General features: G+C 44.2%; 1 protein-coding gene across 1 annotated transcript; it reads left to right on the top strand.

The window, feature by feature from the left end:
- Window positions 1-240: 240 nt before the first annotated feature.
- Window positions 241-11,153, top strand: LOC133127996 (calmodulin-1). The gene is made up of 6 exons (XM_061241171.1): window positions 241-370; window positions 4,749-4,779; window positions 5,792-5,935; window positions 9,479-9,585; window positions 9,832-9,967; window positions 10,184-11,153. Exons 1-6 carry the CDS (start codon window positions 368-370, stop codon window positions 10,210-10,212), a joined length of 450 nt encoding a protein of 149 aa, XP_061097155.1. The 5' UTR covers window positions 241-367; the 3' UTR covers window positions 10,213-11,153.
- Window positions 11,154-12,937: the final 1,784 nt, after the last annotated feature.

The raw sequence follows: 12,937 nt of genomic DNA, 5'->3' as shown, positions 1-12,937 counted from the left end.
TGGAAAATTATGTAAAGAAATACTGTGTTTCAAGGAAGACTTTTACCACCCTACATGGGGGGGGGGGCTGGGTTAACTGGGGCAGGATGGCTAGCCTACCTGAATGCAGTACTGAATGCTTAAAATCATGAGGTGACCTTTTGGATCCACATCTGCTATTGCTGTGATCGATCTCCGCCTGGTTTTGATGCTGTACTGGGAGGAGCATTTGGAGTTGCTCCTGCAGTGTAGAAATAAGGACGAGACTAGGGTATCAGCGGCGGAGGAATACACAGCTATATAGAACCTGCCTGCTTGTAGATATCTATTTGGGAGCCGGCTGTCCGCGTAGTCTAGCTGTAGATATCCAGATCAATTGCCGACAAAAATGGTATGTATTGGACTTAGCTTCTTTAGTTCGATGATGTTCTTTGAATATTATATTTAGGAACCAACAGGCATTTAGACGGAAATTCCCTGATTCATATGCAACTAGCTAGCGAGCCGATTATTTGCGTAGAGCTTGCTAGCTAGTAACGTTAGATGGCTAACATCGGGTAACGTTAACGTAGTCACCATTGTGATCGCAGTAGGTGCGTCCCAAGCTAAATAACATTGGTGCGTAAATAGACGAATTGATAACAAGATTAACGCTTGGCTCTGTCTAAGTTAATAGCTACCGTTAGATACAATCAAGTCAATCCAATGCAGTGTCGGACTCCTCGATAGCTAGCTAATGTCAAACGTGCGCATTTTTGAAGGCAACTCTTGTCGCGTTGGAAAATTGAAGTAGGATTGCTTTAATTCTTAGAGGCGATTATTGTTGAACCACACTGGGATTATATGATGATATAACGTATTCACCCGGAGAATTAAAGTGATAGGTTGGATCATGGGTGAGAAACAGAGCGGCGCCAGCAGCTACCATGCCCCAGAGAATCTGACATTTTGTCAAGCGGTTGGGGGGATGCCTTTCGAACAGAATATATTTGCATGTTTTGACACGTTGCCTTACAAACTAGCTACCTACTAGATCGTAATTTTATCATGTACCTAGCTTGTTAACTTGGGTTATAACAAAATTAGCTGAAATGCTATAACTTAGTTTTCCAGATAGTCATGTTTTGAATTATGAGTATTGCTGGTTTTGCAAGCGTTTGCAAACTTGCCGCAGAATAAAATACGATTTAAGGACATCGTGTATCTCCCTTCGCTATACCGAATCCATTGTTGACCAAGCCTGTTTAAATATCTAATCAGCAGGGATAGCTGCTATACTTGTAGATCCTGTTCGATTTTTATTTTTAAATGATAGCAATAGTTTCATCATTGTGAGAATCAATTAATATACATGCGGAAATTGTATTGACTGATGTGAGAATGAAATGTGCCCGTATGTCGTCATGAAACGAGACCGTTTGATAATGGTTCAATCCAGTCGGTCGATGAGAGGTATATATAATGTTTATGTGGCCTGAAACGTTAATTGAAACTATACGAGTGAATGTGTGATAGAGACAGACGAATAATGCCTGGGCGGTTCTCTTTTATATTGCTACATATTGTATTAGATCCAGACAGCATATTCCAGCAACATTATCCAGACGTCAGAATTATGGTTTCTGAGAATGGTTTGAATCCTTGCTGGTACACAAGTGGGATTTATGAGCGTCCTTTGGTACACCCTGCATATGCCAAACATTACTGTTCACATGGCAACACACACTTCTTACACCTAGCTTCACGCTCTGTTGAAGGGGTGACTTCTCCCTCTAGTTTTATTGCGACGAGTTCACCGAAGCACTGTGTGTCTTGGGCTATTCTTTTTTAACGTTGATTATTCCATAAGGGTGGCTACCTCAAACAACCTGCGCGTTGAAAAGTTTGAACGGTTATTGGCTTGTTCGCCCTGGAAGATGGTAAAGGAGCACTGAGTCCCTAGCAACAGAAGCCCAGTCAGCCCTAAAACACACCTGGATCATTCATACCGGAGCTTTTTTGTTTATCGTCGGTCTGTATAAAGCCAGCTATTCATTCAACCCGTCCATTGGTATAATAAAATAAAGATATGGGCTCTTGGCTGATAGATGGATGGGTTGGTTGGTTTAAACAGGTTCTAAAACAAGTTAGTATTTCTCTGTCACTCTCAAAGAGTAATTCATATGTAATTTTATGTATTTAGTAAATGTTGTTAATGCTGAATTACTCCATGTGAAATGACTCCTATGGTAAAATTAATTCAGCATTTAATGTTTTTTATGCGAGTTTAAGTTTCTTAAAACAATAAAATAATTCTACATATTCTGTGTTCCCTAGAAACCCGGCTTTTAACTGGAGCTCATGGTCTGAACATAGGACACAAACACAGGCACTGATATTCCCCCAGGATTCAAACCCAAACCCATCCATTTTGTATGTGGTGTTGTTTAAATGTGGTCTTCCCAAGCCATAGAGTTGAGGACAGAAGACTTGTAGCCTTCTTCTTTGGAGCATTGAGGATCAATGGCTTTCCCACAGCTTGAGTTCGGGCCTTGGAAATGGTGCAGTTCTGCAGGTCCACTGAGCAAGTACACTGGGAAAGGAAAGCAGCCATTAGGGCAACGGGGCTGGTAGCCATTGCATGTACTGTCTTAAGCCCCCAGAATGATATGGTGTAAGCTGCTGAAGGTGAGCCAAGACCACTAGAGAGAAGGCCTGCTTTGGGACACTTGCTGCTGTCCTAATAGAGATTTGTTCTTGCCATTACAGTGCCTTACAGTGTATGGCAGAGCCTGTAGAGGGAAGGGTATTTCAAATGTGTTGTGGTCAGATATAAAGCCCAGCAGTTTTTGAATACAGGGCTTATATTGCATACCGAACAAGAACCTTATTACCATTGGATATGCGTGGGCATGTGGCTTCACAAAATATCCACAGAAACGTGGAATTTGGCTTCGCTCGCCCACGTCAGTGGTGGGTGCAGTGTACCAATTGGCCACAGGAGCATTCCTGTTCTGTTTCAGATGCAAACAGGGAGATGCACATGTGGCTTTTTCCCGAGCAATAAGCCCCCCTGTAACCCACAGCCCTGACAGTAAGGCTTGTCACTTGCTTGGATTGTAATGCCTGTGGGGGGCGCTGTGGTGACTGCCACGGTAGGGGCGGGCCTTGGGGGAACACCCTCCTGGCTGTGCGCCAAGGGAGTGCCACCGCCGTGTCGCTGCCCAGCCTGCGTAGAAGTGCTGCAATGACAGAGACCGAAAGAGTGGGAGAGGGTGAACAGAAACAGGGAGAGCTGCGGAGATGGAGAACAACTGAGGGAGTGGGAGTGAAACGATGGAAAAGTCAGGGATGTAGAGCGATGGAGGAAGGGAGAGGGAGAGCAAGACGGAGAGGGACATGGAGGCTACGATTCGCCGGTCTTCATTCTGCAGGCTTGACGCAGCGTCCTGGTACCCCCCTCCCTCCCCCACTCATCCCCTGTGCCCCCTTTAGACACCGCTCTCTCTGGCTGAAGTTGGTCACGGGCATTTGTTCCAGTACCCTGGGATTGCCCCAGCCTCCCGGCCACCCTACCCTTCCTCTCTTACAGCGGGTGATCCCACAGTCGTGTGGGCTCTCACAGGAACCAGCCGTTGGAAGAAGCCGAGAAAGCCCAGTGTGTCGCGGAGCCTGAGTTCCAAACAGCCAGGTTGCCTGGAGATCTACCCTCCTGTAGGTTTTCATTTCAACCCTCATTTTGGCACCTCCGATTCTACCAATTAACCGCTCAACAAAATGTCTAGCTGTTGAACGAGGTGCGCTTTGTTGGGGCTGGAGTGGAAAACCTACAGGACGGTATATCTCAAGGAACTGTTTTGGTCAGCCCCGTCATATGGTATAGCACCTCACGCGGCAGTCCGTGGACAGTGAGTGAGAGGCTGTTAGCCAGATGGCTCCTGGCTATGTGGTGCATGATGTAGAGCCTTCAGCAGCAGACAGGGTGGGCAGACGGTCCAGTGTGGTCAGAGAATGGGAGGTTTGAGGGGACGACCCGTGCGTACGTTTCCAGGGTCGGGGCCACGCCGAACGGGCTCCGTGCAGAGCCGTCCTTTCAGTCCTTGGGACAACCAGGAATTCTGAGAAAAGCAAAACCCCGGCAGAAAGAAAAACGGGCCGGTCCAGACCCAAAGCCTGGAAACTTACCTGACGGATTAGCATGGATCCGACAACGCATGGTTTTTCTAGATGCTGCGGTTGTCTAGTAAAGTGTTTTTGGGTACGTGGTCCAATCGTGTTGTGCCTTGGGAAAAACCTGGCTGTCGTGAGCTGATTCTCCTTAACCGAGATGGAGAATGTGGTCCGACAGGGTGGAATCCTGTATTACACGGTTTAACGTGACCCGGTGTCTGACCTCGGGGTTGAATGATGTTGGCTGAGTGGTATGGTTGCCTTGCTTGGCTTTTTGAGAAGACTTCAGTTTCTAAAGATGCAGTACAAATTCTGGCACACCTGCCGTCGGTGGCAGCCAGTGTTAGATTACTTTGAATTTGCGCGCCGCTGGTCGAGGTGTCGTTTGCTGTGCTTAGCCAATCCAGCCTCCCTTGGTTTCCCTCCACCAATCAGCGATGTACAGAATACCATGCAGTAATACGGAAAGAAACCAGTACATATTTTCTGCGCTTTGGTGCAAAATTAAGAGTCGTAATGGTCAGTTGTCAGTTGTCCTGTAAAAAACCCAAAGAGCATGAATCAACCACTGAACAAGTCGTTTTTTTTCTTTTCTTTTTTTTTCCTCCCTTTCCCCACAGGCTGACCAATTAACAGAGGAACAAATCGCTGGTAAGTTTTTAAAAACAAAAATTTAATAAATAAATGCATGCATTTCTGTGGCAATGATGAAATTGGTTGATCTGGATGGTGCGTAAATCAGAATTGTTTTTCTCATCATGCTGAAAGCATTCAGTGTAATGTCTTCAGGGGAATGATCGCTTTTTGTTAATTAAAGCTCGGTAGAGGGTGGCAGTTTTAGTATTTGGCCTATATCTTTAATATTTAGTTAACGTGATATAAAAATATCAACCTGATATGAAACGGTATCCTAGCAAAAAATTTTGATGACGAACGCCGTGATGGAACATGGGCGCCACACGCATGACTCGTTGTACGGCTGGGCACACGCCAGGCGCGGGCATTATTTTAAGAGAATATGGGTTGTATTGTTCCATCAGCTGATGCCAGCCACGGTGTGACGGAGCTATGTTTATTACAAGCGAACACTTCTTTCTCTCACGGAACAGCACCCAAAACAGAAGTCCAGTGGTTTATTTAGAAAAAAAGAAGAAAAAGTGGTGCTAATTGACAGAAGTGTTCAGTTGGGTGGGGGGAGATAATTTGGACCGCATCCGTTGCATCATTTATTAAGAATCACAGCTAACGCGTTTTGGACCTAATGTTTTAGCAGATGCTTTTATCCAAAGCTACCTACAATAAAAGCACAACAAAGGTCATTAGAACAGCAGCAGAACAGGTCGAATAGGTACAATTCAAAAAGTATATGTTGTCCACAGCTATGAACGTCAAGTGGTAAATATAGGCCAAGTCAGTAAATATAGTATGTCAAACTGGAAGCGTGGCATAATACAATAGATATGGTAAACAACTACAGCATAGTTGCTGGACAGGATACAAATGCAACGTGACAGTCCTAGATCAATATACAAAGAGCAACAGCAGAGGGCCTGAAGATAAAGAAAAAAGTGATACATCAGTGACAGATTAGGCTGCTCCTGCAGAGGAGTAATGCAAGAGCTAGTCAACGTACCTCACCTTCTACCCTCCCCTGCAATTCCAGAGTTTAAGGAGGCCTTTTCCTTATTCGACAAGGACGGCGATGGCACCATCACAACGAAAGAGCTGGGCACGGTGATGAGGTCACTGGGACAGAACCCAACGGAGGCGGAGCTTCAGGACATGATCAATGAGGTGGATGCCGATGGTGAGTCTCCCTCTCACCACCTCTCAGTTGGATTGGGGAATGGTTTCAGCAATGTGCATGCACTGTACTTCCTCCCCAAAGCACCCCCCCCAGCAGAGCCATTCATGGGGTGTGAAATGCATGAGCTGTCTTCCTTGTACAGGGCATCGTAGTGGATACTGATAACACTGGTCTTGTAACTTGTGGCTATGATTTTATTAATTGTATTTTTACATTTTTGGTGGGGCACTGCTGTTGTGCCTTTGGTAACGCAGTAACCTGAATCACTAACTGCAAATCCATCCTACCTTTCGAATAGATGATGCACGCACATGTTCACTACCGGAGCAGGTCTGCACTAGGGTCTCTGCCAAGCGTGCGGTACAAGTCATGTAAAACCATGAGTCACGTAAATAAATTAAAGTTCCCAGGTGCAGTGGAATTCCCCCCCGCCCCCCTCCTGCTGAGATCCCGCTTAGCTTGCACTATTTCCAGCGCTGCTTTCAACTGGAAATGCACACGCAGCTGTTTTGACTGTGTCTCCTATTGGCCGGGCGACACGCAGCTCGCTTCTTTCCGATTGAGCGGGAGCGGAAATACTCTCTCCTGAAAATTCCCGCCACGGGCCATCGAATACTACGGACGGCTTTGCTTTCGGGATGCGTTTCCACCGGCAGAGACGCTGCGGCGTAGTGGAGCGGTGCTTTAAGTGCTGGCGTTCGAGGACAAACTGTTCTGCACAAGAGGGAAGAGAGTGGGGGAAGAAAATGAAGGTTCTTATCAAGGCCTGCTCTTTTTCTAGGTCAGTCAAATTAGAATTCAGAAACCAGCTTGTGCGCACTTAATTCCAGATTTAAATTACTTGCACGTGTTAGTTTCTGTACAGTAAATGTTATTATAGCTTTGACGCATGCATCGCAAACATGAAATCGCCGCAATAACATGACTTATTATATTTTCCAGCAGTGCCATTTGGAGAGATAAGAACTGGAAATGTATTTAATTTCTTTCAGTCACATTTCCCCAGTGAAACATGTATGGGTGTAATGGAATTACACTCATACAAAATGATGGCTGTAATAAATGCAGCATCTTCTCCCCAGCTGATGTTTTTTCCCCCCTGATTTGCAGCAGAATGTTCTTTTAGGAGTCAGTAGAGTGGTAAATGTAAATCTGTGTCAGGGTGTGCTATTTTTCCCTGTCTAGATAATGCGTGATTGTAATAGAGATCACCTCCACCCAAACACACCGATCCAAGTGTACAGAGTTAAAATTCGAATGCCGTGGAACAAGATGAGATGGAGCTTCGGAATGTTTTTAACTGAACGCACACTTAAGTTAGAATAGCGTTAACCGAGAGAACACAAACACACTTACGAGTTTACACTCGCGATTAATCCGAGTCTCATTTCTCACAACCTGGGGTCTCTCAGAAACTAGCGTGATTCAGCTCGACTTGAGCAAAACAAACATCCCCGACTGGATTATTCTGTAATTTGCTCCAGGTTATAAATGGCTATCCTGATAATGGACAGAACGGCATCAAGACTGATTGGGGCGGGGGGGGGGACAAACACCCCTTCGGGCTCTGCACTTCCCCCCTGTCTTCCAGAAATTATTTAAGATACTTTGTTTGTCACATGCTCATACAAGTATGGTGCAGTGAAATCAGTGACTCCTTCAGATATGCAATAACCATAGATAATAGTAAATAAGTAATTAAATAATATGTAAATACGTAATGGGGGAGGTACTGTGTAAAAATAATGTGATTGGTAAAAATACATTTACATATACATTTATTTTTATGTGACCTTTCTCAGGAACCCGTGGGATTTTTTTGGGGGGGAACTCAAGCGTGGTGGCAGATCCCTCCCTGCAGGGTCACACAATACTAGACAGGGTGGCGGATGACTCTGCATACCTCACCTGGGATTTCGAGGACAAAGAGCCAATTAGCTGCTGTTATCTTGGCCGGTGTGGCCCTTGTGACAGGGGACATTCTGTACTGCGACGGCCCTGGTTCCAGCTGAGCTCACGGTTAATTGCGTTTTGATCTAGCTGTTAATGGAATGCTGATCTGATCTAATTTGACACGCTGTATTCACTCAGCTATGTAGTACTGTAGAATTATGTAATGCCATGTTTGCTCACCTATGAACTTGTTTATTCAGCATATTTTTAAAAATCTTTCCCTTGAGTATATTTAGGGCAGCTTTCTTAAAGCTTTATTATGCAATAAATTAAATAAAATTAATGGAATTACTCCCTCTGCTAATTATGAACAGAAACTTTGCTCTACTGTCCTTTGTAGAACAGTATGGTTATGTAAATGCATTACGATTTTTATATGATTCACTCATTCGTAATTGAATCCAGACTATTATTCAGTGAATGGTGATTACGCCTATTACTTATGGAGGGAATGTAATGGGGGGGTTTTCAACACCAATTTCAGTGTGTTTTAACCTGAATATATAAAGGGATTTGTAAAATTAGACATTAACTGTCCATATCATGTATTTAGCACAGGGCTGCCCAACCATGTTCCTGGAGATTTGCCATCCTGTAAGTTTGCACTCCGAACCCAACAAGGTACACCTCATTCAACCGCTAGAGATCTCATTGAGCTGCTAGTTGATAAATGTGTTGGAATCTGAATGAAAATAGGCAAAGACAAGATCCATCCATCCATCCATCGATTATCTGAAAGCGCTTATCCTGAACAGGGTCGCAGGGGGGCTGGAGCCTATCCCAGCATACATTGGGCGAAAGGCAGGAATACACCCTGGACAGGTCGCCAGTCCATCGCAGGGCAAAGACAAGATGAAATAATTATTTAATATTTTCTTTATTAATATTAACAAAATGCACTTCAAAGGGAAAAAAATGTTTTGGTCCCTTTGAAATGTTGTTTTGGACACCCTGAACTGAAGAACCTCAGTTTCCAGCAGGTTTCATTGCTCAATTCCCAGGTGGGACAGTACTGTGTTACACTGTTCTTTTGAATGAAATATTGAGCTGTACAGAGAATATGTAACCTTTTATGTGATTTAACTCCCAGATGAATGCAGATTTGTCTTCTTCTGCTGCAGCGGTGGTCCCACACAATTAGTATCTTGGAGGAATGTGGTCTCAGTGTGTGTATGGCTTCAGTAAATCTCAAGATTATTTATTTTATTTAACTTTCTTGCTCTGAGTTAGTGTGCTGCAAGTGCTATCACTGTGAGAGCTCATCCCTCAACCAGACCTGGGTCAAATACGTGATTGTTTTGGATACAAATACACCAGAGGGGTTAGTAAAGTGCAGATAAGCATCCAAAACGATTATCCAGGTCTGCCCTCAATGCTCTCTGGGTTTATTCTAACAGTCAAAACTGAACAATAATGGCTGTTCTACCTCCATTGTAGAGCTTGATGAAAGGTAATTTCCACACAAAACACCAAAAATAACAGAAAAACAGATTTGAAAAGGCACCTTGCGTCCTCCATATTCCGGTACGCGACTGATTGTCCACCTCTTGGATTGGTCATTCAGTGGCGCTGACTGCCTCCCTTTTCCAGGCAACGGGACCATCGACTTCCCTGAGTTCCTGACCATGATGGCCAGGAAAATGAAGGACACAGACAGCGAGGAGGAGATCCGCGAGGCCTTCCGGGTATTTGACAAGGTGTGTTCCCGTAGAGACTCTGTTCCCTGCCGTTTGACCCTTCCGGGTATTTGACAAGGTGTGTTTCCCTAACGACTCTGTTCCCTGCTCTGACCCTGCCGTTCGTAGCTTGCCGGCTTCATAGGAAACCGAAAAGACGTTCCCTGTGCGTCCTCCAGTTGATTCCATCTTGGTCTCTCTTTCTATACGCTCTTTCTTCCTTTTTATACACTTTGTTTTTCTTTCCTCCCTCCCTCTGTCCCCCAGGACGGAAACGGTTACATCAGTGCAGCCGAGCTCCGTCACGTCATGACCAACCTGGGAGAGAAGCTAACAGACGAGGAGGTAGACGAGATGATCAGAGAGGCGGATATTGATGGTGACGGGCAGGTCAATTACGAAGGTAATAACTACTATACAGTACCCGTCATGTCTTCCTACCTGTAGAGGGGGGCGTGCTGTGGCCTGTAAATGGCTTTTGAGACCTTGTGCTGGGGTGTAATATTGAGGAGATTGAGGCCTTTCATTTGATTAAAAATATGTATAATTTAATAATTGCCTTTATGTTTTGGCTGTCTTTCAAAATCCCCTTTTTTACACTCTTTTTTTCTCTCCACAGAATTTGTACAAATGATGACTGCAAAATGAAGCTCCCCTGACCTTTCCCTCTCCCTCTTAGAAGAAAAAAAAAATCAGTCAAATGTTTTACTTACCTCTTGCAAAAATGTTAATTTATTCATACTGTTTCTGTATAGAAAACATGATTGAATGTTGAGGAAAAAAAACTTCTGTTCCCACAGAAAGAAAAAGATTTAAAAAAACCAAAAAAAAAAAAAACAATATCTGCATGAAATGGTTAGTGGTCTCCTCCCCAATGCCTGTACTACCTTAAAACAGGCCGGAAGCGCTTTGGCTTCACCTGCTCGTACTCATGTTTGGGCTGGCCATTTTCTTTCTCCTCTTCTTTTATTAATGCATGCAGCTTGTGGCTGGGGCACTCTGCGGCCAATTTAAACAAAAAAACAAAATTACAAAAAAAACCCACGCTGATTCTGCAGGAAGTGGCGTATTGTCGGTATGGTAACATTGTTTGCACCGGGAGACGGAGCAGTTCACCTTCGGAGATGGAAACTCAGAAGATCAATGCGAGTTCTTGCTGGTGCAGGAGTGGAATGAGACCTTGCTGTGTTATAACAATACGAATAAAATTGAAATGGGGCGGGCGGGGGGAGGGGGGGGGGTAAAAATTGTTTGGCATGTGGGTATCTCAAAAGACTGTCCTTTGTTGTGCATTGCACTCCTGGGGGGAGGATGGGAATTGTGTGGGGGTGATTGTCTGATTGTGACCGTTTACAAAATGGAGTCATTCTTTTGGTAAGGAGAAGTGGTTGACCTTCATGTTAATGACTTCTGTTTTTCTGGATAAAGGCAGGAGCGTGTGGAACGGTCTTGTGTATCTACAGTACTTAGGATTTCAGCACAAAAAAAGTCTTCAAAGCTGTTCATCTGAATACAGTTTTCGTTCATTCCAAGTTGTACATGCTAGTCTTTTAATTTTTTTTCCAATAAAAGACCATGAACTTTATAAACAGCATCATTATGGGTGTCTTTTTTTTTAGAGGACAAATCTGCAAAATGTTAGTGTCATGGCTACCACAATCTTTATCACCCATGTCTGCCTTTCCCAGGACAGGACAGGCATTCTTGCTTTCACTTAGGAATGTTCGGATTAATACTTTTCTCCGCTTTACTGAGCTTGTCTGGTGTATTAGAAGCTATGCAATACTCTGAAAGCGCAAACCTTGCCTTCTGGTCCTCTTTGTTACCTCAGTTTCACCAGGCAAGATCAATTGAGCACAGTATTAGTCCAAAACAATTCTGTATTTAGTCCAAAACAATTATGTATTTGACCCAGGTCTGCTGGCTGGGGACTGCAGCCATCAGAGCCTTTGATATAAAACCGTGATCTATTGAACTTTGAAGAAAATACTGGATTCCGTTAAAGAGTTTCTTATGGTAGCCAAGGCTGATATCTTTGCATAGTTTTTGCTCTACTATGCTCTACCAGATTGCACGATGAACCAGCAGTACTATTAACATTGAGGGTCAGATTTGAATATCTTTGGGATCCAGGGATCATCAACTCTGGCTCTAGAATCCAAGTCCAGTTCTCGCAGGTAATTAGTGCTGATTAGCGTGATTGGTCTTCACAACTGACTCCCAGGTAAAGGGAGGGTGGAAAACCAGCAGTTCTCGGCCCTTGTTGAAGCCTTAGGACCACATATTGTGGTCTCTGTGGAGCCTTACAGGACGTTCAGCTGCCTTAAGATGCTCTGCATTTTCCCTCCATAACCCTGTGCACAGACTCCCTTATGATTATTAAACTGGAGTCAGGACTTTAAAAGTGGGTTACTTGCTTGTGTTATTCAATATGAAAAGTCTGAAATAGCTGGTTTGTACGTGTATATGTGTATCGTGAAGGACTTCTTGGAGTGGATATCGAGTATGTCTGTCTTTGGAAATCTGGTGGGTTGCCCAGCAACAAGGGCTTTGAAAAGGCAAGGGCTTTGAAAAGGCACGTGGGAGTTTGTAGAACAAAAGAGCCATACATGTGGGCCTAAAACCTCAGCATTGATTTCTCACTCGGACTCTCTGATTCTCACTCTCACTCTCTCCCGCTCCCTCACATGCAAGATTATGTAATGAATCTAATTCTATTAAAACCAGCTATGGTTGAAATTTGCACAAAATGGAAATCATATTCACTGAGCTTCAAACCCCCGCCCCCCCCCCCCCCCCCCAAAAAAAAAAAAACACAACCCTGGCTGCAGTTTCTTCGATTAGAACTGAAGGATTATTCTTTCTTGTCGGTAATATACTGAAAATACAACGGTTGTTGTTTTATTTTAATACTCATCTTGAATAATGGCAACACAAATATTCAGTAGCAACTCTTTGCCCATGGAAGGAGCTATATTTGTTTAATAGAAACACTTAACCAGAGTAAGCTTATACGTTTTCATAGTATCCATTGATAAAGTTTATATAGAGGCAAATCAGGTTGGTGCTTTTGGCTCAGGGGTACAAGCCTGGTTCCTTCCTGTGGTATGTTTATCTGGATCCTGTTTCTCACACTCACCCAGTGCTCGGAGTGCGGAGATGATGAGAGGGTGATTGGGGACGTGATGAGTGTATAAGATAAGATATACTTCATTGAAGTGTGGTAATTTGTCCTCTGCATTTAACCCATCCTACTTACTTAGGAGCAGTGGGTAGCCATAGTGCAGCACTCAGGGGTCAACTCCAGTTATGAGGTTTGGTCAAGGGCCACGGCAGCACACCTAACCTAACATGCATGTGAGTGTGGGAGGAA

The sequence above is a fragment of the Conger conger genome, chromosome 5 (assembly GCF_963514075.1).
Source record: "Conger conger chromosome 5, fConCon1.1, whole genome shotgun sequence".
NCBI lineage: Eukaryota > Metazoa > Chordata > Actinopteri > Anguilliformes > Congridae > Conger > Conger conger.
Note: the sequence above shows the minus strand (reverse complement) of the source record. Positions and strands in the feature narration are given on the sequence as shown.

Bases quoted from the DNA above. Each gene is read 5' to 3' on its own strand.
- LOC133127996 (XM_061241171.1), top strand. The intron at 5,936-9,478 runs GTGAGTCTCCCT...TCCCTTTTCCAG, and splicing joins CAATGAGGTGGATGCCGATG to GCAACGGGACCATCGACTTC. The intron at 9,586-9,831 runs GTGTGTTCCCGT...TCTGTCCCCCAG, and splicing joins CCTTCCGGGTATTTGACAAG to GACGGAAACGGTTACATCAG.